The sequence below is a fragment of the Gambusia affinis genome, linkage group LG20 (genome assembly GCF_019740435.1).
Source record: "Gambusia affinis linkage group LG20, SWU_Gaff_1.0, whole genome shotgun sequence".
NCBI lineage: Eukaryota > Metazoa > Chordata > Actinopteri > Cyprinodontiformes > Poeciliidae > Gambusia > Gambusia affinis.
Window position 1 is genome coordinate 16,849,962 of NC_057887.1, and position 26,195 is coordinate 16,876,156.

At 36.2% G+C, this 26,195-nt stretch overlaps 1 protein-coding gene across 2 annotated transcripts; it reads left to right on the top strand.

Moving 5' to 3' along the window:
* Positions 1-2,383: 2,383 nt before the first annotated feature.
* Positions 2,384-26,104, top strand: polr3a (polymerase (RNA) III (DNA directed) polypeptide A). 2 transcript variants are annotated; one of them, XM_044102649.1, is made up of 31 exons: positions 2,406-2,593; positions 3,607-3,742; positions 4,281-4,418; positions 4,764-5,090; positions 5,206-5,445; positions 6,399-6,561; positions 6,947-7,083; positions 7,178-7,281; positions 7,367-7,508; positions 8,413-8,553; positions 9,364-9,433; positions 9,711-9,838; positions 9,915-10,053; positions 10,518-10,682; positions 11,389-11,561; positions 12,098-12,209; positions 14,101-14,219; positions 14,768-14,905; positions 15,192-15,362; positions 16,850-16,963; positions 18,545-18,580; positions 18,915-19,001; positions 19,095-19,177; positions 20,114-20,284; positions 20,614-20,707; positions 20,859-20,951; positions 22,504-22,668; positions 22,986-23,150; positions 24,629-24,760; positions 25,026-25,158; positions 25,245-26,104. In XM_044102649.1, the coding sequence occupies exons 1-31, from the start codon at positions 2,550-2,552 to the stop codon at positions 25,391-25,393; spliced, it is 4,209 nt and encodes a 1,402-aa protein (XP_043958584.1). In that variant the 5' UTR covers positions 2,406-2,549; the 3' UTR covers positions 25,394-26,104. The 2 variants fall into 2 exon arrangements, with proteins under 2 accessions (XP_043958585.1, XP_043958584.1); XM_044102650.1 differs by lacking the exon at positions 18,545-18,580 and having other exon boundaries at positions 2,384-2,593.
* The last annotated feature ends 91 nt before the right edge of the window (positions 26,105-26,195 follow it).

Consider the following 26,195-nt stretch of genomic DNA (forward strand, 5'->3'; position numbering starts at 1 on the left):
AATTGAGCTGGAATGAATCAAATGTACTCTGTGTTGGTATGTCAGCTAAAATTACAAAAAGACTTTTTTGCTGCAATGATCCAAATAATGAAAAAAGTTAATGAGTGTAAATACTTATCAAGGTAGTTATATGCCCTGTTACTTGGTGTTGTTACTTGATTTCACACTCACGGTGCTTTAAAAAGTACAAACAAATAATGATGTCACCCTATCATGTTCCCATTTCAAGGGTAGGAGTTAGTTCACTGTGCTTTTTCACACACTGAATAAAAATTGACATCTAAAAACACAGTTATCTGTACCTGATGAATTATTCCATTACACCAGTAACAGCAATTCTGACTTGCAGTACAATCACACATTTAAAAAAAATAGTTTTAGCAAATTCACTTTGTTGATCTGCGTCAACCATGGAAAATCCTACAATGGAGAAAATATAATAGAAATGCTTAATGGGAATGAATGAATGAATGAATGAATGAATGAATGAATGAATGAATGAATGAATGAATGAATGAATGAATGAATGAATGAAGGAATGAACAAACCAACAAATGAATGAATGAATGAATGAATGAATGAATGAATGAATGAATGAATGAATGAATGAATGAATGAATTGACCATTGCATACAGCCAATTTGCGTATAGTGTTGACCATTCCAGGTGCCAATTGAGATCTTTTTTCAGCAGATGTCAAACATTTAAGATACTGAATTCTTCCATTGGGAGTACAGTGTTTATACATGTGTGTTTAAGCTCCTGATTGGTCGATTAGCCTTCTCTACTATAGCTGATGTACAGTTTTGTACACAGCGATGCTCAAGAGGCACTTTAAAGAGAGCCAACTGAGCAACTCCTCATGGTTAGAAGCATTATTTGTAGTGGTCCCTTGAGTGGTTTAAAGGACTTCTACATGCACTCCTTAGATATATTTATACAGGCAGATACATCTGTGTATCATTAAGTCAGCTGCTTTCCCTAAAGAGAGAAAGTCTTTGGGGAATTGTCTTCAAAGGGAGGTGTTTTTTTTTTTCAGAGACAGATCATCTAGAGCATTATATTAGTGGTTCAATTAGAAGCCATCGTAGTACTTAAGTGGCAGCAGAGTTGGAAAATGAAAAATCTGATTCAGTCAAGCAATTTTCACTGTCAGTGGTTATAAGCTAACAGAACAATTAATCAACACAAACACGCAGTAGAAGGAAATTCTCATCAGGAAGTCATCAGGAAGTCATCAGTTGTCATCAGCGATTTCATGCCACTGTATTAGACATCACAGGTAGCACCAAACAGCAAGTTTATTTAGTCTCTGCAGCCTCCTCTGTCAGTGAGCTTCCAGTGTTTGTGTTGAAAATAATGTACATTTGTCTCCCTCTACAGGCCAGCTAACGATATTGCATGCAAATAAGACAGCTGCATTGAAGCTACTTTTTACCTGTAAATTTTCTTCTCTCCCTCATGCAAATAAAACATGGCATTTCTAATATTATTTATATTTATGCTGAAAACTTAGCTCAATTAAATTTCCAGACACGCACTGAAATATAGAAATATGGGGAGCAAAGTCCCAATTCATACTGCTTGAGCTTTAAAGTTTTTTGGGTTTTTTTAAACAAATTTTGGATTTTTTTATGCAATAGACCAGGACAAATCAGTGAAACGTATGAAAGTGGTATTAATCACACTTAAATAATTTTTTTGCACTGTACATGAGTATGGGATTCAAGTTAAATAGAGAACATTGGCAGTTGACTGTTTTTATTTTGCATGTGTTGAGATTTTCTGTCAAGGACTACCTTGGAATGTTGCCTTACAGCAAGAAGACCCCCGGGTCAGATCCTTTCTGCATAAACTCTGCATGCTCACCATGTGCATGTATGGCTGTTTTAAGGTGCACTGGCTTGTTTACACGATCCAAGAACATAACTGTCAGGCAAACTGTCAGGGAAGAAAAACGACAATAAAATTCATAGCCGTTAGAGGGCAGCACAATCTCTATACTTGCCTCACTGTGAGTTCTCTTTGGTGTGCTGTTGCGATGCTTTTACATGCTCCTCGTAAATTAGACTTTTCAAATCAGAAAACGCCCAATCACCCAAACAAAGCGAAATAAAATTCAGTTACTGAATTTAAAGAGAAAATAGTTATTGTTTAATTCCAAGTTGTGACGCAAAATTATGAAAATATTTGAAAAAGTACTCGGCATTAGCTCCCTTTTAAACTCACCATACATTGTTGCGTTAAGAATGGCAAAAAAAAAAAAATGCTACCCTATTATTATGCATGGAAAAAAGGATATTTAGATGTAGAAGCATACTTTTTGACGGCACTAAAGTCCAGGGAGAACGTCAGCATTTCAAAATACGTCTCAGGATAACGCACACACCTTGAACGTAGCACCAATGTACCTCATGCTACCAACACATTGCTCGGCTTGTTGCTAGTTTGTTCGCAGCATGTAAAGACAACGTGGCAACATGTTGGAATAAGGATAGATTAACAGTTTAATTAAATGTGCGAAAGGTTGTGTAGCAATAGCTATCAAAATGGTGAAGGAACAATTCAGAGAGACAGATGTGGCGAAAAAAATGTGAGTGTGACTGCTAGCCTGTTAGCTCAGTCTGATAGCCGCAGTTAGTTGAAGTGTTGCAGTTACTGCCAAGATATTTAAATAATTAAAGAACAAATTAGGCTTACTGTGTCTTGACTAACTTATCTGATAATTAGTAGTACTTACAATAATTTAATGCCATTGTATTTGGTGTTGACGAGGCAACTTTGAGTGTTTTTGCAGGCATATTGTATCGTAAATATTGTGCAACATTAACCCTTATATTTGCGTTTTATTTTTTTAATTTTATGATCTAATTTCTCGATAATACTGCTTAGAGTTTCCGTTATGAATGTTGCTCATCAAGAGCTTTTTATAATGCGTGTGGATCGTTCTTTTTCAGTTGAATGAGATGCAACAGTCAGCAAGGAATTTTAATGACAAGAAATATGTTTGAAATTATTGTGGATTTTCTGTAACCCACAGAGGGCTTATTTTGTAGTTACAGGCTCAATTATTGACAAACACCACCACTTATATTTGGTTAAAGGTCTCTAAGCAAGTTGCATAGAATTCACACACTTGTTGTTGGTATAAATATTAACATTATATGTAACATATAACATATGTTAATATTAACACATAATAATATATGTGTTCTGATATAATTCTGGGTGAATATTCACCCACTCTTTCCACCAGAAATGGTAGCAAACATTTAAAATGGTTAGTTCTTGGTGAATGACCATGTTGCTTACGGTCATTGTCCCAATTTTATTGAAGTTTGAACTGTCTTACCTGTTGAGCTCAGAATAAGTTGAATGACTTGGAGGTAAATGTTCATCTTCATCATGGTACCTAATATGTGCAAAGTAGCAAATCTGACCCTCAGCATGATGGTGACAGTCGGTCAAACGAAAGTGTCAGAAGTATCTCTACAGCCCAGTATTAATACATTGATATTGTTGAATGTAGCAAGTATTTGTTTGAATAGTGCACACTGAAATGTGAATATTTCAGCTTTTTTCTGGACTCTTTGTGCTTTTTTACAGAAGCCACATCTGCTTTGGGATGAAATCTGCAGAACAGATGCGAAAGCAGGCCCACATCCAGGTGGTCAGTAAAAATCTGTACAGCCAAGATAACAAACGCACTCCTTTGCCTTATGGAGTGTTGGACCACCGAATGGTATGGAGCATAATGCTGTCATTTGTTTTTTTAATTAATTTTTAAAGTTATGTCAAGAGGGATTTAGTGCAAGTATAAATCACAAGTTATTACATTTATTAAATCCAGTTATGCTTACAAAAAAACTGCTTAGGTTAGCTGTCCACATGTATAAAAGTGCTTAAGCAGCCAACGTTTATGTACTTTATATAGCATATGCAGTCTGCAAAGGTTTGGAAATGTCTGGATGATTATGGGAAAAGAAAGTAATAGGATAGAAAAATCCCTCTTTCCTTCCTCTTTGTGTCCTTGTACACGTCAACCAGTCCTTCTTTCCTTTTGTCCTCCCTACTTCCTACCCTCCTTACTTCCATACTAATGGTTTCCTTCAGAATATGCCTTAAGACTAAATACTTTCAACTCTATATGCATACAAATACAACATATTAAAGCATAGAAAATGGAGGTGAAGTTAGTTATGGAAGTATAGCATCTTACAGAATTTTGTACATTAATATTGGTTGCTAATTTTTCATGAGTTATATCATATTTCCTGTAGGGAACCAGTGAGAAAGACAGACCATGTCTGACATGTGGGAAAAATCTGGCCGATTGTTTAGGACATTATGGATACCTGGATTTGGAGCTGCCCTGCTTTCATGTTGGCTACTTCAAAGCAATTATTGGGATTTTGCAGGTAAGAAATTGTGATTTCCTTTTGTTTAAAAAGGAACATCTGATCATCAGCATGATCAGCGAAAGCGATTAATCCTGCCTGAAATATTGCTTAGTTTCTCTGTATGTCCTGTAGATGTCACTAGAGTGTCACAATCAGAAGATAGTAAATGAAGTTCTAAATAAATTCTCTGATCTCAAAATAATTTTTCCTTCTCCTAAATATATTCATACAACTTAAATGTGGTGTGTTTTTATATGTTCAAACATCTGAATCTGTAATCCCGTCTATCCTCATTGAGGCATTTTTGTGATTGATTCCAAGCGCAATTCAATGTTCAAATATAGTTCAATGTTCTGTGTGCAGATGATTTGCAAGACATGTTCGAGTGTAATGCTGACCAAAGAGGACAAACAGCAGTTCATGGATTACTTGAAACGGCCAAACTTGGCCTACCTGCAGAAAAGAGGCCTGAAGAAGAAGATTTCTGATAAATGCCGCAAAAGGACAATTTGCTTGAACTGTGGCACTTTCAATGGATCTGTGAAAAAGTGTGGCTTGCTTAAGATCATCCATGAGAAGTATAAAACAACCAAAAAGGTGGTGGAGCCCTTCGTGTCTGATTTTCTGCAGTCCTTTGATATTGCCATTGAGCACAACAAACTAATGGAGCCTTTATTGCCAAGAGCACAGGTAAGATTCAAAACTAAATAGAAATACATTGATACATGTATACTAAAGAGTGTTGGCGGGGTTTTTTTCCCTCCATTGGAGACTGGTTCACTTTGAATCTCATTCATTTTTACAGGAAAATTTGAACCCTCTGGTTGTTCTCAATCTGTTTCGGAGAATTCCCGCAGAAGACATCCCTCTACTGTTGATGAACCCAGAGGCGGGGAAACCTGCAGATCTCATTATCACCCGTCTGCTTGTGCCGCCTCTCTGCATCCGACCGTCAGTGGTCAGCGATCTGAAGTCGGGTACCAATGAGGACGATCTGACCATGAAGCTGACGGAGATAATCTTCCTAAATGATGTCATCAAAAAGGTTGGTATTAATCAGTGAAACTGTCATCAACTGAAATATAGTTCCTTGCAAATGTATCTATACCTGTTGACGTTCTGTAACAGTCCTAATGAATCCAACAAACTTTGAAGTATTTTATCAGAAATGAAAAGACAATAAAACAAAAATGTGTCTGTCTTCACTTATACGCCCTGGGGTCTCTGAAAGAAGAGTTCTAGAACTTTCTCATGTTAACATGACACAGAAATTCATCAGTTTATAATATGTTACTCCTTCACAGGCCAGACGTCTTTTTTTGCTATTTTTCCTTTTTGCCCGAGATGTTTTACGGCTGCTGTTATAAAGGTGTTTTAGACTGTTATAGAATTTTGCCAGGTAATATGCACTAAATTTATGACTGGCTGAATGTCTGGTCTACCCCTCCTCAAAGATTGCAGATTGTCAATTGCAACACAGGTATTTAGTATTCTCTCATAATTTAAGGTTTGAAGGGGGTTGAATGTTGAAATTTGTGAGTCTAATTAGCTAAAAGACACACTTCGTATGTTAAACCTTCACTATAGAACAGAAATATGTTTGTCCTGTTTTTTAGCAGGTAGTTTTAGACTCTTGTGTAAATAATAATTGAAATTATGAAGACTGAACTGAGATGGATTAGCTATTAGGTCTGATGTTAATAGTCTTTTCAAAGCGTAGCATCATTGCACTTGGAATAGAAATTATATTTCAGTCAATACAAGTGTTTTTACCTACAGGGGTTATTGATGATACTTGGCTTTCACTCCTGCATAATTAGGCCACTAGTCTGCATGATTTGTCAAATGAGCTGTTCTGCAAGTTGTAACTGCCATTATCTTCTGTAGAGAGTCTCCAATTCCTTAATTCAAAAACATTACAGTTCTACAGATCATCTTAATGTAAAAAGTTTCATTTTCCCTTGGCGCAGTCTACTTTATCATTCTCTTTGCCTTTAGCATCGAATGACTGGAGCAAAAACCCAGATGATAATGGAGGATTGGGACTTCCTGCAGCTCCAGTGTGCCCTTTACATCAACAGTGAACTTTCTGGCATTCCCCTCAACATGGCACCTAAAAAGTGGACCAGAGGCTTTGTGCAAAGACTAAAGGGCAAACAAGGTACAGTTAATGGAGAAGGCATTCTCTCTTTTAGTCAACTTCCTCCTGCTCGTAACATCTAATGTCAATCAAGTTTCTCAAAACAAAAGTTTGGCATTTTCTGTTTATTAAATAAGCAAATAATTTTCCATCCACCTTCATGTCTTTCTTTCTTCCTTCCTGCCTTCTTTCCTTTCTTTGTTTTTTCATTCCTTCTTCCCTTTTTACTTTTTTGAGTGACAATATTGAGTCTGAATCATACTAAGACATTTTGAGGACAAGCAGCAGTTCAATAACATATAAAGATCTCAAATCTTTGCACAATTAATACTGTTTTGGCTTTTTTATGGTGTTACGCTTTTAAATAATTCATTTTAATTTGACTAATTTTGCTTTAATGATTCAGGTCGATTCAGAGGAAACCTCTCAGGAAAAAGAGTGGACTTCTCTGGAAGAACTGTCATTTCCCCTGACCCAAACCTAAGGATTGATGAGGTGGCTGTCCCTGTTCACGTGGCTAAAATCCTGACATATCCAGAGAAGGTAAGGTGTTATTTATAAGTTTAGGAAATTCATTACACAGCCTACATAAAGTCAGGGTGTAAATTGAAGTATCTGCCTTTGACTCTGTCTCTAGGTAAACAAAGCCAATCTGGAACTAATGAGGAAGCTTGTTCGTAACGGCCCAGACGTTCACCCCGGAGCCAACTTTATCCAGACTCGTCACACACAGATAAAAAGGTAAATTTAGTTGCTTCTTTCTCAGACTAAAAGCAGCATGTATAAAGCTTATCTCATCGCAAACATCTTAATCTTTCTTCATTAGATTTTTGAAATACGGGAACCGTGAAAAGATAGCTCAGGAGCTGAGGATTGGTGACGTGGTGGAAAGACATCTGATTGATGGAGACATTGTCCTCTTCAATCGACAACCTTCTCTGCACAAACTTAGCATTATGGCTCACATAGTAAGTTGGGTTTTTGACAATAAATACTTTAAGTTCTTCAGAACTTTAGTTTAATTGTCAAAAGGCACTTTACCTGACAAACTGGTATTTTTCATAAGGATTAGAATAGTTTTAGGACCAAATTTAACTGAGCTTTAGTCCAGTTCACTCTTCAAATGATTGAAGATTGGTGGCAATGTCATTTTAGGGAGGTCTAGATTGCGTTGATTTTATTTATTTTTTTTTTTGCAGCAGTCTCTCCTGAGCAAGCTTAGAGGTTTAGTGGGAAAGAACAACTCCAGGAGTTGAGAATGGATCTGTTGCAGTGGCATTACTGCAGCTATGTCTGGGGAAGAGACACTATATTTAGGACTGATTGTTACAAGGACCAGTGGATCTAATGGAAACCATATTTGTGAGGACTATTCATTATTTGTAAAGACTTTTTAAGTATTAAAAATGATTAACCCGAAGGTCAGCTATTGACTGCCTACATTACGAAGATAATCTGCTACTGCATGTTACCTCTTTTGCAATTATGATGTGCAATCTCATTTTATTGCATTACTCCCAACAATGAACTATTGTCTGTCATTTTTAATTTTTCAGCTGTGATCAAAAGTCACAGCTGAAGCAATTTTTTTTTGCATATATGAACAAAAGGCAGAAAAGAATGTAAGCAAATGAATGCTCAGGCACTTTACGTCACCCACCACAATAATAATTTTCTGTGACGCACTAATGGGGCATGAAGTCTCTACAAAGAGCTATGTGCTGATTGGAGGAACATAGGTAATTATGGTTATTGTGTGGATTCAAGTGGTGTCTTTTGTCTCCTGTTGGTGATTATATGTTGCAAAGTCAAAGAGTAGAATACTGATTTTATTTCTTTCGCTTATGAATCATTTCTTTCTCGACCTCGCAGGCTAAAGTCAAACCACACAGGACATTTCGGTTTAACGAGTGTGTGTGCACGCCGTACAATGCCGACTTTGATGGAGATGAAATGAATCTCCACTTGCCTCAGACTGAAGAAGCCAAAGCTGAAGCCCTGGTCCTGATGGGGGTTTGTGTCACCACATTATTCAAGTAGATTAGCACCCTATACAATTATTGCCACCCAAAGTAAAAATGTGTAAAAAACCTAAAAAAAAAGAAAACTTTTTTTTTTTTGTTTTTGTACTTTTTCAAAACATACTTACATATAATGTTTTTGATCTCATGTTAATTGATCAAAAAGGCAGAGCCTCAGCATTTTTATTTTTATGTTGTATGTTTTTAGGTCTTTTGAACTCAGCAGATGTTTGTCTCAATAAGATTTTGGGCTACAATATTTATGGTGCCATGCATTCAGACTTGACTTCCCAATATTATTTTTGACCAGTTGGTCAGTGTTTTAAATGTTTGTTTTATGTTTCTACACCTACTTTGAGATCTTAGTGAGATGCTAATGCTTAGAGTAGGGGGGATTATGTGACAGGGGAAAAGCTGGAGTAATAATGGCAAATTCTATAGTCATTGTCATATTCAACAATAATATTAAACTCAATGTGTTCCTTATTTCATTCCTTCATTCACTCATGAATGAAGTTGCTCTCATGACTGAAGCAAGATCTACTTTTATTCCTTTTTTTTAAGTAATATTCTGTCATCTTAAAGTTGGCACTTTGGCATTTCTATAGTATAATAGAAATGCTCCATTTGGTTTTTGGAGGACATTTGCTCATTTAGATTGTTGGGTTCCTTGAAAAATTTGCTAACAAATCACTTGAAATCCAATAATTTCGTTGAAATCCAATAATGAGACGTTGCCTTCAGCAAGTTTTCTTGTAAGGAATTCACAGTATTTCCAACAGTTATTTGTCTTGTCTTGTAGACTAAAGCTAACCTTGTTACACCAAGAAATGGTGAACCTCTGATTGCTGCTATCCAGGACTTCCTGACAGGTGGGTGCAGAGATGTGTTGTAGGCATGTACAGATGACAGTGTTTTTTTTTTTTTTTTTCCTAATACGATGCTTCAAAATCTGTAACTTGGAATGAAAAAAATTTAATTTTTCATCAACAAATGTTATAAATTCTCACAGTTTTCCTAATGTTTAAAAATACATGTTTATGTTGTTTAAAGTGTCAATTTTTTCCTTGTCAATGGATCAGTAAAGCAGTTTTGAGAAGTAGCTATGTTTCACTGGCACTAACTTTGCAACATATTTTATCTTTTTAGCTGCGTACCTGTTGACGCTGAAGGACACCTTTTTTGATAGATCGAAAGCCTGCCAGATTGTTGCATCAATACTTGTGGGAAAAGATGAAAAAATCAGGATCTCTCTCCCTCGCCCTGCTATAATAAAGGTAGTGCAACCACAGTGTCTCTTGTCACACAACCATGATTCCTTAGGCCGCTAATATGCTGTTGTGTTTCTGTCAGCCAATTACTTTGTGGACAGGTAAACAGATCTTCAGTGTCATTTTGAAGCCAAGTAAAGATTGTCCTGTCAATGCAAACTTGCGGACCAAAGGCAAACAGTACTGTGGGAAAGGAGAGGATCTCTGTCACAACGACTCTTGTGAGTTTCACATTTGAATGGTTTTTACTTCCTTGATTAGATTATTACTTCTTATTCACAGAATGTGCCAATACTTTGATCTTATGTGATCAGCCTTCCCAAGTAGCTTATAATTGGATCATGGGAGAAAAATGATACACAATGTTCATTATTTTTGCTTTGTTTTGGAATATAAAATCAATAGTAAAATACTTTCAAATTTGGATAAGTATAGTGAGAAATCACAAAAAGTTCAAATGACTTCTTTTTCCAACCAAAATATGTAATTTCACAAAATGCTCTTTCTTTAGGAATTTTTTTTTTTCACACTATTCATTGAGTGACTATCTCTCATATTTTATTGCCATAACAGCATCAGTTGTCCTGAGGCACTCATCACACTGTTCTATTGACCTTGTCGGCGTTTCTCTTCTGGATCTAATGGCTTCATCTCTGTACCTGTGTTTTTTGTCGCACACCTTCAGTTGTTGTGATTCACAACAGTGAGCTGATGTGTGGAAGCATGGATAAGGGCACCCTGGGATCCGGCTCAAAGAACAACATTTTTTACATCTTGCTAAGAGACTGGGGACAGCTGGAGGCTGCCAACGCCATGTCCCGCCTGGCAAGACTCGCTCCGGTCTATCTCTGTAGGTGGTCCACAGTGTTTGCCTAAAATTTGGTCCCTAAAACTTTGCAAATGTTTACTGTACACCAAAACATACAAAGTAAATATTCCTAAAAACAAACAAAAATCTCTAAATTACGGTAATTTCTCTCAAACAGGTAGACTAGTTTTGGGGAGCTTTCTTTAAAAAAGATTTTTTTATAATATTGATATTGAGACTATTTGTAATTTGAAACCTTTGAAGAGAAGGGTATGTGGAATAAAACAATAGTTAAATATTTATCTTATTTTCTTTGATTTCCAAATTTTTAGCTTCTTTAAAATGAGAACCACAAACTGGAAAATGCTCCCCAAGTTATTGCTTTAGACTTTATACATGGTTTTAAATTTTTTTTTTTTTTTTTGGAGGGTGACTCCACAAGTAGGGTAAGCCACAAAGGATCATTGCAAAAAGAGTGTTTTTAGTAAACATTTTCAATGACAAGCAGGGAAGAAGGTAAAGTGTGGTTGAAAAGATATTAAGTAAGCTATTATGCATCAGTATCTTGCATTTAAATTTGCAAGGTTTCCCCCAGAAAACCTGCTAAGCCCAGTGGTTGGGTGCTAGGGCAGCCATTCATCCAGCAGCCCGTCGTGTTTTTGAGTTAAAAAATGTTTAGTTTACAATAAATTTGAAAAAATCACTTGCATGTAGTTTTGAATGTAGTTCTTTCTTGTTCAATTTTCAGCCAACAGAGGCTTCTCGATAGGAATCGGTGATGTGACTCCTGGGACGGGTTTGTTGAAAGCCAAACAGGACCTGTTGGATGATGGCTACAGGAAGTGTGATGAATACATCGAAGCTCTGCAGACAGGGAAGCTGCAGCAGCAGCCCGGGTGCTCAGCAGAGGAAACTCTGGAGGTGGGCTTATTACACCCGGACTCCTCCTCACTAATACTTTGATGGTGACTCATTAGGAGTGTTACTGAATTTTCTGATTTCCAACAAAACAGGATTTTCAAACTAGCCTCTAGCAGAAATTTGAGTGATTATTATAAATGTTTAAAAAGTCTTTACAGCAGCTGTGATCACATGCTGATCTGACCCTACAGGAATCATTTAACAATCTTTAAAAATAGAACCCACTCAAGCAATTGTTTCAGTCTTATAATGGCTGCTTATTCATCAATGTTCCTAGCAGAACTTGCTCCACTAACAAAATGTAAAAGTTTTAACTTGCCTTTTTACCTTAAAAACATATCAGTTTAATTCAGTCACACAGAACAACAATGAGCAAAGAAAGACTTTACATCCTAGACATTAAATCAGTAAATTAATGTACATACGGCACATTGATACAAATAGCTGAAAATAGTTTAGCTTGTATGTGATAGGACAAAAAAGATTCTGTCATTTTGTGATGTTCACCAACATGTTTTGTTTTGCTTTTTCGACAGGCTCTCATCTTGAGAGAACTTTCTGTGATCAGAGACCGAGCTGGCAGTGCCTGTCTGAGGGAGCTTGATAAGAGTAACAGCCCCCTCATTATGGCTCTCTGTGGTTCCAAAGGTAAGCTATTCTAGGATTACCCTTCTGTTCTTAATTGGTAGTTAGCACAGACAAGAAACACAAAAAGGGTGAGCTTGATCAGTATGTCTTTCTAAGATTTCTATGAAAAAATAAAAATAAAAATAGCAAAAGGAAGGTAGAGGGGCTAAGATACAAAAATAACAAAAACTTTCAGGTGCTTAAAAAAAGGCATTTTCTATAGATGCAACATTGAATAGCAGATAAAACCAGCTGATAATCATGCAATATGCTGAATGCAACTGTGTGTTAATGTCTTTGTCTCTTTTTTAAGCCCTACTTTAGTTGTGATACATACAGCTCAGGAAAAAAAATGAAGACACCACTTAAAATGATCAGTTTTTCTGATGTTACTATATGTTTGAGTAAAATGAGCATTGGTTTTTTGCTCTATGAACTGTTGAAAACATGTGTCCGAAATTCCAAGCAAAATTTAGTATTTATTTGCAGAAACTGAGAAATGACCAAATAACAAAAAAGATGCAATGCTTTCAGACCTCAAATAATGCAAAGGATACAAGTTCATATTCATTTAGAAACAACAACACTATTGTTTTAACTCCGGAGGAGTTCAGAAATCAGTATTTGGTGAAATAACCAGGAGGTTTTCAATGAATTCTGTGGCTGTCTAAGTCATCACATCTTTCACATTATGCTTAACAATTTATAGAAGCTTTATTTGCTTATATGCTGTTTGTCTTCACCCAATATGGTGTTGCACAATGGTGACTCATCTCTGCTCTGCATAAATCTCTTTCATTAGTTTTCATTCGTTCAAATGCAACTTTGCAAACTTTTTCGTATCAAATTTTCTGGCAGCATTCACAAACATTCCAAACTTTACCCTGTAATCTCAGATGTTACTGTCTAATGCCCTGCTGTAAATTTTAAAATGCTACATTGGATATAAGCTGTATAGAGATTCTAAGATGGTGCTCCTATACGACCCTCTGATGACTATATCTGTTCTTAACCACAGTTCTGTTATCAAAGAACTAGGGACTATGTTAAGTAACTCAACGTTTTGTGAGCACATTCCAGATATAAAACTTCTTTTGCCAGAATTAGTAAGAGGTTAGTCGGGAGTCCTTGTCCTTACTTTGAAGGACTTGCAGCAATTATGGGTTAGTATTAATAACACCCTTTGCCTTATTCCTGCCTTTCTTTCCCATGACTGTCACTTCATCCCATCCTATCTAATTTAATTTTATAAGGTTGAACTGTAGGAATAGTTGTTGTTGCTGATTGAGTTAGCTGGAAAAAGATGAAGCATGAGCTTCGGTAGTCCAGCAAGCTTTTAGACACCATCAGGAAATTGTTTCTAAGTGATTACATTCGAAATTCAGATAAGTGACACCCTGGCCTCAGTGCAACCTCTCTGTGACAACTCAGGACAATTAGATAGAGTGATCTTGTTCTATTTTTTTCAGAGGAGCCTTGATGCTTTAACACCATGAAAGAAGTGCTTACATTTTTACACACCAAAAAAGAAAATTCTTCCAGACAATGGAGGTCTGAAAGGAAGAAAAGAAGTCTAATTACAGTTGCAGTTTCTTACAATTATAGGTCTAAAATATCAGCAATATAAATGAAATATGTTTTCCTTCAGCTTTTTGCTGTGGATCAGGAACTTTATTTCGTTGTAAACATTCCTGTCTGGAGACAAAATCCACATCAATGTTTATGACCATTCTTTTATTTATAGTGTGGCTTTTTTTTCTTCTTGTTTTTGGACTTGACAGTCACTGTAGCAAAAGTTAGCTACAATGGATAGTAAATGTGAAACTTATAGAACTGCTTATTCCTGCATTTTATATGTTTTGGCCTACATGCTCTGTTTACTGTCTGATCCTGTAGTTTTGCTTGCATTCAGGATCCTTCATTAATATCTCCCAGATGATTGCCTGTGTGGGTCAGCAGGCTATAAGTGGCTCTCGAGTCCCGGATGGTTTTGAAAACCGCTCCTTGCCTCACTTTGAAAAACACTCAAAAGTAAGCTTTTTAATTCTCCTGTCTCTATTCATTTGTTGTTTATTCACCACTGTTAATACTGGGGTTGCAAACAACCCACTAAACAGAAGATTCATGTGATGTTCAATCTTTATTCCTAACATATTTTAATTATAAATCCCTTCCACATGACAAAAAAGAATGTCATGTGGACATGAAGATAAAACTTCTTTTATCAAAGAAGTTTTATCTTCTTTGATAAAACAAAGAAGAAAGAAACTAAATGCGTCAGAAATATTATCCAAAGCATCACCAATGTAGTGTTAGACACGAGGGTAACAATTTTGTAAAAATTGTTATTGACTTTTTACTGTGATGCTTATAAGCTACACTAACTTATTTTCAGTAGTCCTTGTCATACTGACTTGCCCCACATTCTATTGGTTTGTCCCCATTCATGTGTTGAAAGGGATTATAGATTGAACCGCAGGAGAAAACTGGATAAAATCTAGATAAGTGCAATGCTCTCATGGACATTTTCGGAGCACTTGAAAGCTTGCTTAATGATTCAATAATAATTTCACCTCCAGCTGCCTGCTGCCAAGGGTTTTGTGGCCGACAGCTTCTATTCTGGTCTGACACCCACTGAGTTCTTCTTTCACACCATGGCCGGTCGAGAGGGTCTGGTGGATACTGCTGTCAAAACGGCAGAAACTGGATACATGCAGGTAATGCTGACAGATCCATGTGGTAACTGAGAACCGAATTAAACTGGGAAATGAGTAAACCTGTTTGTCTGTGGAACATGGATCAGGTTGTCCTCAATCTGCAACTTCAATGCAAACAAACTGTAAAGTGACCAACAATTGCTGTTATATATTGACTGTCAGTCAATTTAGTGATTATTTTTTATTTATGGACCATTTTTCGTGATTAGAAATTAGCAGCAGCTCTAATGATAGGCTAACCTGGATGATGCTTTTTGGTAACTTTGATGGACGTTTGGTTTGACAGAGGCGTCTGGTGAAGTCTCTTGAGGATTTGTGCTCTCAGTATGACCTGACGGTGCGCAGCTCTACAGGTGACATCATCCAATTTATTTATGGGGGCGATGGCTTGGATCCGGCTGCAATGGAAGGAAAGGATGAACCGCTGGAGTTTAAGAGAGTCCTGGACAATATTAGGGTGAGCTAAGACCAGAGTAAACAGATTGTTAGCGATACGTTCTATTCCTTTTGTTCTTCTTGTCTTACCTGTCACACATCTTGGCGTAGACCACCAAAATACACTAAAAGTATATGTTTAGCCTAAGTCTCTTACTAGATTCCAGTTGTTTCTGCTGCCACACAGTAATTTAATAATCATTTTGAGCAATTTATTTTTCCCTTATGCAGATACTGACTTTCTAAAATGACAAAAAAAAGTAATCTCTCAAATAACTTAGAGCTGACAAAAGTTTGACATTCCTGGTTTGCTTTTGATTATTGATTTAGCTGAAAATTTACAGAAAGAAAAACTGTAAGGATATTTGCCCGTGAAAGAATAAAAAAAAAAATTAATGACAATAATGTAGTAATCGGAAATTTTAGTGGTTATTCAACTATGTGTAGTTTTTAAGGTAATTGAAAAATAATTTCCAGGGTACTCGGCAAATTGTATCTTCATGTCTGAATCTCTGCTCTTCTTTTTATTTATTTTTTATTTTTTTTTAACAGACATTTAGACTGTTTTCTTTGTGAGAAAATATTTTTATATCCAAATGTTAAGATGTGACTTCTTCAAACCAAAAAGTCATTAATCATACCAGAGTCTCTTAGTTTAAAAAACAGACCCACTGTTAAGATAATTAGAAAACCAAAATCTATTTTCCAGGCAGTGGTTTGATCCAAAAGATAAATTGGGTAATCTAATCTAAAGTGAGATTCAGTTTGATCGGTCCAAACCTCTGCCACTTTAGGTGCTTAAGGAAGGCTGTCCTTTTAATTTACTGTGTAGTTGTTATGATCACACTACCTTCTGTATTGAATCTTTAGCACAAATTCTCTGAATGAGTGCATTTATGAATATATTATGAAATGGTCAAAGTTTCAACATCCACTTTAGTGGATTTGGAGGATTTTCTTATTTGAGGATATCATTTTACCCCTCTTTGTCAAATTATTATGGTGGCTCTGGAAGCATTAATAATATAAGATTAAGTCATACTTAATAATATGGATTATAGAACAGTAGCGTTTACTTCCAGTTTTGATGCAATAGATCATTTGGCTTTTAACAAGGAAAACATGGGATATCCCAGATTCTCTTGAGCAGCAAAATAATGCAGATAAAAGATATTTGACTTAAAAATAGGTTCTCATTTTTAACATTTGACCAATTAATATAGTGGATGGGCTCATTTCAAATGGCAGATCCACTTTCCATTTAAAGTGCCTTGATAATAACATTCTTAACTCGGAATGCAGATAGCTGCATCGAGTCTATAATAATCACTGTGAAGTTATTCAGAAATGTTTAAAAAATGACAGACATTTAATCTGTTAAACACTAATGTAATGCAGTAAATGATGGAGCATGCATGTGAACCATTCATCCGGAGGGTTACTGTCTCTCTGCCAGTGACTACTGATTGTGCAAATAATTGTTTCTGATTCTTGCTTGATTCTCTCTAGGCGGTCTACACTTGCCCAAATGAGCCTGCCCTCAGTCAGAATGAGCTCGTCCTCACTGCTGATAGCATCACAAAAAAGGCGGACTTTTTGTGCTGCAGAGACAGCTTCTTGGAGGTAATAATTGTCCAAGCGTATCACTGTTATAAATCTGTTTGTTATTTTATCTGCTTCAGTATTTTATACAATTAATTGTTGACCAGTTTACAAATCTTAAAGCTGTTGGTTTATTTCACCTACAAATGTGTTAACTGTTGCAGCTTTCAGACAGTTCTTATTTTGTAAAATGATGGCGCTCTTGCCCTTCTATTTCTGCAGTGACCTCTTTCAAAATTATAAACATTTTACATTTTTAATAACAAGTGGAACCGCTTAGAAGCACATTCTTCATTTTACATGTCAGGTGACCGACATTTTATGGCTTATTGATTGAGTTCACATGTAGACTGAATGAAGAATTTTGTCCTTTTACATATGAAACCAACATTTCCAGGTGTTCAAACAAGTTGCAATCACCAGATTGAAAAACTCCTGCCTTGACTCCACAGGTCTGCAGAGTGGAAGAACTTGAGTTTTTTTAATTGGAAAACTCATCTGTACCTGAGACCAGAGCATATCCAGCTGCTTTAACAGTGTCAAAAAAACAAACATGTGAGCTAGAAATTGGATAAATGTTGCAAACCCACATTGATATCTTGGGTAGGAGGAGTACACTTTTTCCACCAGAAGCAGATTGACCTTTCTTCTACAAACTGCAGTGATATAGCCTAACAAGCCAAGGAAACCTGAAGAGTTTATGTAATTTGTCTAGACTAAAGTTAGTTCACTTTCCAGAGCTAAATATCAGTAAGCTACTTTGACACTCTCTGTGACATCTACTACCTAGCATTCATGAGTAAGAAATGTCATGAAGCCCAATGAAAATATCAAAAGTATTTGTTCTGTTTTCTGATGTATAGTTAGAAAGAGCTTCAACAATTTTATTCCAAAGAAAACAGGGACTAGATCTGTTCGCTCCACCAAACAGAGAGGGAGTCTTTTACAGTTTTGTGACTGTTTCAGCCTCCCTGTTCTTTGATCACTGTTGTTTCTGATCTTACTGTTTTTAATCTCCTGTTTTTCTGCCTTTTTTGTGATGTTTCTTATTATTTAGAACGCTGCCTATGTTATTTATTATCTAAAACTGGAATAAAAAATAACTAATAGGATTTTTTTTTTGCCGTTAATTAAGAACATCTCTTAATGGACCTGTGACTCAAGTTACATTTATATTTTGATTTCAGTTAACTACTATGACCTTGTTTTTTAGTGGAAACAAAAGATGTTTGGAAATTGGTTTGACCTTGCTGTTATTGTTCTGTATTGTAACCAATATGTTTTATTGGGCACAGTTAGTTTGCTTGTGCTACACTTTTATTTGGAAATGTAAAAATGAGTTGGGTATATCCGGTCTATTAAGCATCTATTGTATACGTACTTATTTGTATCAGGAGAAGGTTTTTACTTCTACAATGTACCGCTTGAACGTCTCAACATTTTTTTAGATAACAACCACAAATTTCAATGTATTTTCTGGGGTTAGATATAATTGAAAACAACATAGTGATTAGTTGTAAAAGTAGGAATACAAAGAAGTATTGACTTGCCTGCTAAACACTTTGCCGCTTGTAATATCAAACTTTCACCCCCATTATGAAGGAATTAACAGAGACTGGTGCAGAGAAGTACCTGGAGGTACAGTGACCAAGCATGTTGGATTGTTGTACTAAATCCAGAATGGTGTGCCAGCAAGATTTGTGTCTTGAATATATTAAATAACAATGTAACTATTAAAATTACTCTGATCTTTGTCAATTAGACTGACTCAAATATCTGAATGCTATCTTTATTACTTAGAATTTTCAGTGAGGTTGTGTAATGTGTTCAATTCATTGCTAAGAGGTTTACTGCAGTGTCTAACATTTGCATGACAATGAAACATATTGCATATCACACAAATAGGCAGTCATCTCAGTCAAAAGATAGTTCATAAATGGCCTTTTGATTTTGTCTTGTTCTTTTCTCTCAGGAGATAAAGAAATTTATAAAGACCACGTCAGAGAGAATCAAGAAGACCAGAGACAAGTATGGCATCAATGATAACGGAACCACTGAGGTATTGACAATTTAAGAAAATTTAATGTGCTCATCGCTGCCTTAGATCTAATCTTTCTTACAAATCTGTCTTTAAACTATTTATTCCCTGCAGCCAAAGGTTCTCTATCAGTTGGACCGAATTACCCCAACCCAACTAGAGAAGTTTTTAGGAACCTGCAGAGACAAGTATATGAGGTACAAAAACTCATGGTGGTTTAATTTTATTGGGTCCCTATTCTAAAAGCTTTGTGATATATCTGGCATTTGATGAGCGATGCAATTTTGTACTAGAATAGTTACATTCAGCAATACAGAAGCTAATGCAACATCTGTCCACATCATTTGGAAAACCGTGTTTAAGTGTTGGTGTCTTTAATATCTAAATGTTTGGTTTTGAATGATCTTTCTTGCCTATTTTTCAGCAATGTTTGATTATTCCTTCCAAAAGTATTCATCCCTCTTAAACTATTTAAACAGTTTGTTATGTTACAACATGATAGAAAAATTACAAAATGATGCACATCTAAAGCTGTTCTAGTTGTTCTCATTGGCCACTTGATTCCACAATTGGCCAACGTAATCTCATTGCTGTAAGAACGTCAGTAAAATGGGACTTTCTCGTTTGATGACATGTGGGATTTTACAAGACATAACTGTTTGCAATTAAATTGTAAAACTATTTCCCATTTGAGAAAAGGACAAATGTTTGTGTCAGTATGTTTTTGCTGTAGTTCCTGTAAAGAAAAAAAAAGAGAGAGACATTTTGCATTTACTCGATGTGTGAAGATCTGCAGAGATCTTTTTTTAATTTGTTTTTTTTTTTTGTAAAAATAACTTATTTGGAATTGGCAAACTGTTTTTTGGATACAGAGGTTATGATGAAACTGACTTGGGGCTGAAATTATCTGATCTAGGACTTGCATTTTTATTAATGTTAATATTACAGTAATGTGGTATGGATACTTTTGCAAGTACTATACAGTACTATTAATCAATCTCATAGAGGTATATAACAACTTCTTTCCTTCTCTCGTGATCCTTATTAATCTTATGTTCTAACATAGAGTTTTATGCTTCCGATTTTGCTATCTTTGCTGAGAGACTGATTACTACGTTTATTTCTTGGTAAAGAGCTCAAATGGAGCCAGGTTCAGCAGTTGGAGCTCTCTGTGCCCAGAGCATTGGAGAGCCAGGCACTCAAATGACACTGAAAACCTTTCACTTCGCTGGTGTGGCGTCGATGAATATCACTCTGGGGGTACCTCGCATCAAAGAAATTATTAATGCTTCCAAGAATATAAGGTAAGTAATTGGAGAAAAAAAATTCAACATCTTCCGTGTCGTTTTAGCGGCGAAAGTATTTTTCAAAGGTGGCGCTTTTCTTCGAAATGGTGCATCTTTGGAAATGGACTGTAATTCATGGCTGCCAGATTGAGCAAGATTTTAGTGATAACTACAATTTAAGTGGGTAGAGGTGTGTGCTTTAAAGAGTCATCTTAACCTGTTGAAAAGTTCCTCAAGTCTACAGCTTTAGCAAGTGATTCAGGGTATTAGGTAAAATTAGCTATTCAATGTTGTTCTGTATCACAGTAGTAAACGGGCCCATAATTTCTTCTCCTCTCACCATGCAGCACCCCTATAATCACGGCTCACTTGGATGTGGAAGACGACGCAGACTTTGCCCGGCTGGTGAAGGGGAGAATTGAGAAAACGCTTCTGGGCGAGGTAATCTTTCTTGATCTTCTAAATGGGAGCTATTGTGCTGTAGAAATTGACCAATGGCTCACGAGTGAACACAAAAGTGTCGCAATGTGAAACATGGACAATTTCAAGTGCAGAACTGAATTAAATCCACGTTTTTTGTACTCCTCGACAGATTTCAGAGTACATTGAAGAAGTTTTCCTCCCAGATGACTGCTTCATCCTAGTGAAGCTGTCTCTAGAGAGAATAAGGCTGCTGCGGTTGGAGGTACAGCTCGTTTCTCCTTTTTCTTTCCCACTGCATTTGTGAAACAAATCTCATCTTCCGCAGCAGTGCTCAATAATTTATACAGTACAGACCAAAGGTTTGGACACAACTGTGTGTCCAAACCTTTGGTCTGTACTGTATTTCCCTTTCAGTTACAATGAGTACTGCTGTGCATAAGTATTTGAATGCTAACAAGTGCATCGTTTTCTTTTTTTGTCACATTGTAATATTTTAGATGTTCTAAGAAATGTTATCATGAGCAAATACAAAGAGCAGTGAAAAACTGTGTTAATTGATCAGAATTAACTTATATTAGAATAGGTTTTATATTTTACTTGTTAAAATAAGACCAGAACGTTTATACAAGAACAGTTATAATAGAAGATGAAAAGAATAAATGTAACACAGAAGAAAATGTTTAATAAAGTTTAAATATATGATGTTTGTGTCCATAGATCTAAGGCTTAGGAATAGAGTTTCAGTCTGTGGGCACTGGTGGCTACAGCTTATAAAGCTCTGAAAATCAAAACTGGGATCTTCAACTGGGCTCAAAAAGTCAGACGGAGCCAGTGTAACTGGAAAAACCTGTGTCCTATATCATTGTTGGGAGAAAATGGGAATAAGTCTGTACATAATCTGGTAAATGACAATATGTGGATTTAGATGAACTTTTCACATTTGAATGAAAATAAGGCTGAAAAATTATTGGCTTTGGAAAATCTAACTTTTAAAAAGCAGCAGTTCTGTTGGTCCTTTGGTTTCTTGTAACTGCACTGCAATCTGTAATCTAGGATCACACATTTTTTAGACTGGTTTTAAATTAACTGCAGAGGTCATTGACAGTTCAGTCTATCATTTAGGATTAATTAGCAAAATTAACCAAGCATCACGTTTAAAGGCTGATGCATGCTATTAGTTTTAGACTGGACTACTGCATCTTTCTATGCTCTGTGCTGAACACACACCGTCGCTGCTGCACATCTGCTAACAGGAAACAGGCAAACTGAGCACATTACCCACAAGTTGTGCATTCTGAACTGGTTGTCTGTATGTTTTTAGGATTTTTTTTAGGACTTTAATTTTGGTTTTTAAATGTTTTATTGGTCACGCACCTTCTTATCTAATAGAACTTTTATAAGCTATTTTAAGTTAAAGAAAAAGGCAATTAAAGAATGACTCACACTCATACAGTCATTTTTCCTGTCCTGGTTTGGTTATGAGTTAATATCAATGATTTTTTTTTACTCTTGTCATTTCAATAAATATGTTCAATAATGAGAACATGGCGTTGATCTGTTGAACATATTAAGAGATCTTGTACTTTAATAAGCGACATTATAAATTAAGTTCTTCACAGATGATAATATATTTTTAGTAACTTCAAGTAGACAAACTCTTCATTGATTTCATGGTTCAGTTTGTTCATCTGTGAAATCTTTTTGTTTCACAGCTCTGCTGTAACATGTTTCACGCTTATTGCTCTGAGAAGACTTCAGGCTTCTGTCATGCCTGATTGCCTGCAGCTCATTTAGCAGAGATGTTTTTCCACCAGGTGAATGCAGAAACAGTGCGGTACTCGATATGCATGTCGAAGCTGCGAGTGAAGCCCAGCGACATCGCCGTGCACGGTGAGGCGGTGGTCTGCGTGTCGCCACGGGAGAACAACAAAAGCTCCATGTACTATGTTCTGCAGTCATTAAAAGAAGAACTTCCAAAGGTAAAAATAGCTGAATTTGAATAAACAAAACATACTTTTTTAGGTCCTTTAATATTCAACTTTCTGTAAGGGCAGCCTTTTTGATGAAGCTCCTGAGGAAACTGGGAATTTGTCCTGTCTGTGTATGTTTTTTATTTACTTCTAGATAGTTTTGAAAAGCCTTTTAAGTAACAAGAGGAGTCGATGTTCCTTGTAAAGCTTTTTTCCTAACATAGTTTAGCAGTGGAAGGAAATAAAGAGTTCTAGTTAACTTTGATTAAGGTAAAATTGAAGTCAAGAGTCATAAATCCAAGTCTCGCTTCGTGTTCCCCTTAAAGGTGGTGGTTCAGGGGATACCTGAAGTTTCCCGAGCCGTCATTCACATCGACGAACAAAGCGGAAAGAACAAGTACAAACTCCTGGTTGAAGGCGACAACATGAGAGCTGTCATGGCAACCCACGGTGTCAACGGGAGCCGGACCACCTCAAATAACACATATGAGGTACGAGTGCAGAGGGGATTCGTGTTGAAACTGTTTCAGCAGTCATTCTGCATATATTACACAGTTTAAATTGCAGAAAATTACTGATTAGAACTGCGATTAATTAAATGATTATTTGTTTTCTTTTTTGTGTCAGTACTGATTATTGTGCTCTATTATGCAGCTTTGAAATTGTTCTGATTGATGATTTTAGTCTCACTCACAGCTTTGGAAAAGGAGCCTTTTACACAGAGAAAAAGTTGTACTAAATGAATCTTACATTCTGTTGGACCTGGTTAAAATGCTGTCATGAAAAAGTATTACAACAACTACTACTGTTTCTAACATTTAGTCAATCATACAACATTTCAATATTAATGCAGTTATAAACTCACTCTAAATAATACTGATGGTCTTATACTATATTTTTCACTTTTACTGGCTTCTGCAGCTTTTTCCTGTCTTACATTCACATCAACTTCTTTGGAAAAACTTTCCTTTGCTTAAAAACAACTCTCCAAGCAAAAACTCTTCATGTGATGCGAGTATTGAAAATCTTTAGCAATTTGTGTGATATTGAATGATAAAGCTTCATGTGTTTTTAGATGAATTGTTGTTGGTTTATTGCCCGTTTCTAAAACTAATTAACACATAGCAGAGGAGGCAGGTCTGCAGGGATTCCTAGGGACAAAATGCTAAAAAATTCAAAACCCAGGACATTTTTGCTGCAAATCAGCAGTGCTACCAACCGTACTACCATGCAGATGTACATGTCTGCATTCATTGACAACGGTATTTTTGCTGAGCTGCAGGATCTAATAAATAAATTCTAATTGTGAGTTGTAAAATCACAAAGCATGATTAGGTCTCTAAATGATCTCGCATTAAAGATAATGGCCCACTATTCTATTTCTGCTTGTTTTGATTCTGCCATATTTTTAATTTTCAATTTTTATAATTGGTGATATCATTCACCAATTATAAAAAAGACTGGTATTTATTTTATATTTATCTAATTTGATGGCATTTCCATCTGCCTTTTTAAGGCCAGTCCTCTTTCTATTTATGCTCCCTGCTGCCTGACAAGAGGCTTGTCCATGACCTGAGCTTTCTGTTTCTGATTTAAAGACAATAACAGTCCACAGGGAGCTGAAAAAAACATTAACAAAAAAATACCAAGTAATGCTTACTGCTGTGCTCAGTATTAAACCTGAGCAGACACAAACTGCTCAGGTTTAAACTGTTTCTGCTCAAAACTGAGCAGTTTTGCGCTGACACAAATCGTGCCTGTGCAGTTTGGTTGCCAATTATCTAGTTATAGTTTTCAGAAGGATCCTGATTCGTTTCTGTTTCATCTAAATGCTACCTCTGCTGAGTGTTTACCTTTGAGTAGCCAGATATTTTTGGTGGGTTGGTGTTGGAGGTTTCTAAGATACAGGGAGCAGGATTAATTTTAAAATAAACTAAATGATAAACGATTGTTTTGATGTTTCATCTAGGTTGAAAGGACTTTGGGTATTGAGGCTGCAAGATCCACCATCATTAATGAGATTCAGTACACCATGGTGAACCACGGCATGAGCATTGATCGCCGTCACGTCATGCTTCTGGCAGATCTCATGTCCTATAAGGTACTCAGAAAACATGGCGCCTGACATTATGTGCTGAAGGTATTAGGTTGCCCAGGATTTTATGTTGGGATATGAGATGAAAGGGGGTTGAATATAAACACTCCACACTTTTCAGATTTTTGTTTTCTATTCCGTTCACTTCACGATTGTCCTGCTTGTGTCCATCTATTACGTAAAATCCTAGGTATCTGGTTATAGTTGGTGTGTCCTACTAAGTGTTTCACTTAACAACATCTTTCCCTTTCTGTATGATGTTGTATAAAAGGGAGAGATCCTGGGAATCACCAGGTTTGGACTAGCCAAAATGAAGGAGAGTGTCCTCATGCTGGCTTCGTTTGAGAAAACAGCCGACCATCTCTTTGACGCCGCCTACTTCGGACAAAAAGACTCTGTCTGCGGTAAACTTTTGTGTTTATAACAGGTAATTTGACCTATTTTGTGTGATTTATCCGGCTATTAAAAGATTGCTATGTTCTTGTGGCAGGTGTGTCTGAGTGCATCATTATGGGAATTCCAATGAACATCGGAACAGGATTGTTTAAACTCCTACACAAGGCTGACAAGAATCCCACTCCCGTCACCAGGCCACTCCTCTTTGACAACGCAGACTTTCATATACCTCTGTTCACGTAGCAACAACAAAAGAAACAGTATGAAAGTTTGAAGCTTAGGTATTCATATCTTCTCCAGAGAGACCAAATGAATACCTTGCTACAAGTGCCTGCTGTGAGTTCAGTTTCTTTGTTTTTTTAAAGGATCTGACAGAATAATATTGTCCTTTTTTAGGCATCAGGTTGCTGCCTGATGTCATGACTGTAAGACTGCTACTTTTCAATCTTGTCAGCAAGTGATAAATAGTAATATTTTTTATTTTTATTTTTGATCTGCACAACAAATAGAAAAGCAGTTTTTCCCTTTTTCTGCTAAATGATGTTTCTTCTATTATATAAACTAATGTTCTCAGAGTGTGGAGACAAACCTATTATTGATGATAGAAATGCATTGGAGAGACGGTATAGCAGTTTGAGCTGTTACCTCTCTAATCATGAAGAAACAAAGAATTTTGAGTTCAGTTTTCTCCGTTCTCACTGCAGCTTTTATTTGACTGTTTATTTAGTCTCAAGCTACTGAAAAGTATGTGTATGTATGGAGAAAAGTTCAACATTAGTCATAATAAATATAAGATTCTAAAAATAAAGATGAAAAAATTGTTTTCCCTTTATTGTGGGTGCAAACTGTTTCATAATTAAAGATTTGTTTTAGCATTGTGGCCAAACTAATCAGATTGGATCTTTATTCATGTGGAGCTGCAAGTCACAATAAAAAACAAAACAAACATTTAAACCTCCTGTTATGTTCGTTTCTGAGGTTCAGCAATAAAGTTTGTGGGTCAATTTGACCCGGGGAGTGTGTAACCATGCAATAGTGTCAGAAA

Coding starts and splice junctions, on each gene's coding strand:
- polr3a (XM_044102649.1), top strand. CDS start 2,550: ATGGTGAAGGAACAATTCAGAGAGACAGATGTGGCGAAAAAAAT. Junction 9,839..9,914: donor CTCGCCCTGCTATAATAAAG/GTAGTGCAACCA, acceptor TGTTTCTGTCAG/CCAATTACTTTGTGGACAGG. Junction 16,964..18,544: donor GCAGAGACAGCTTCTTGGAG/GTAATAATTGTC, acceptor CCCATTATGAAG/GAATTAACAGAGACTGGTGC.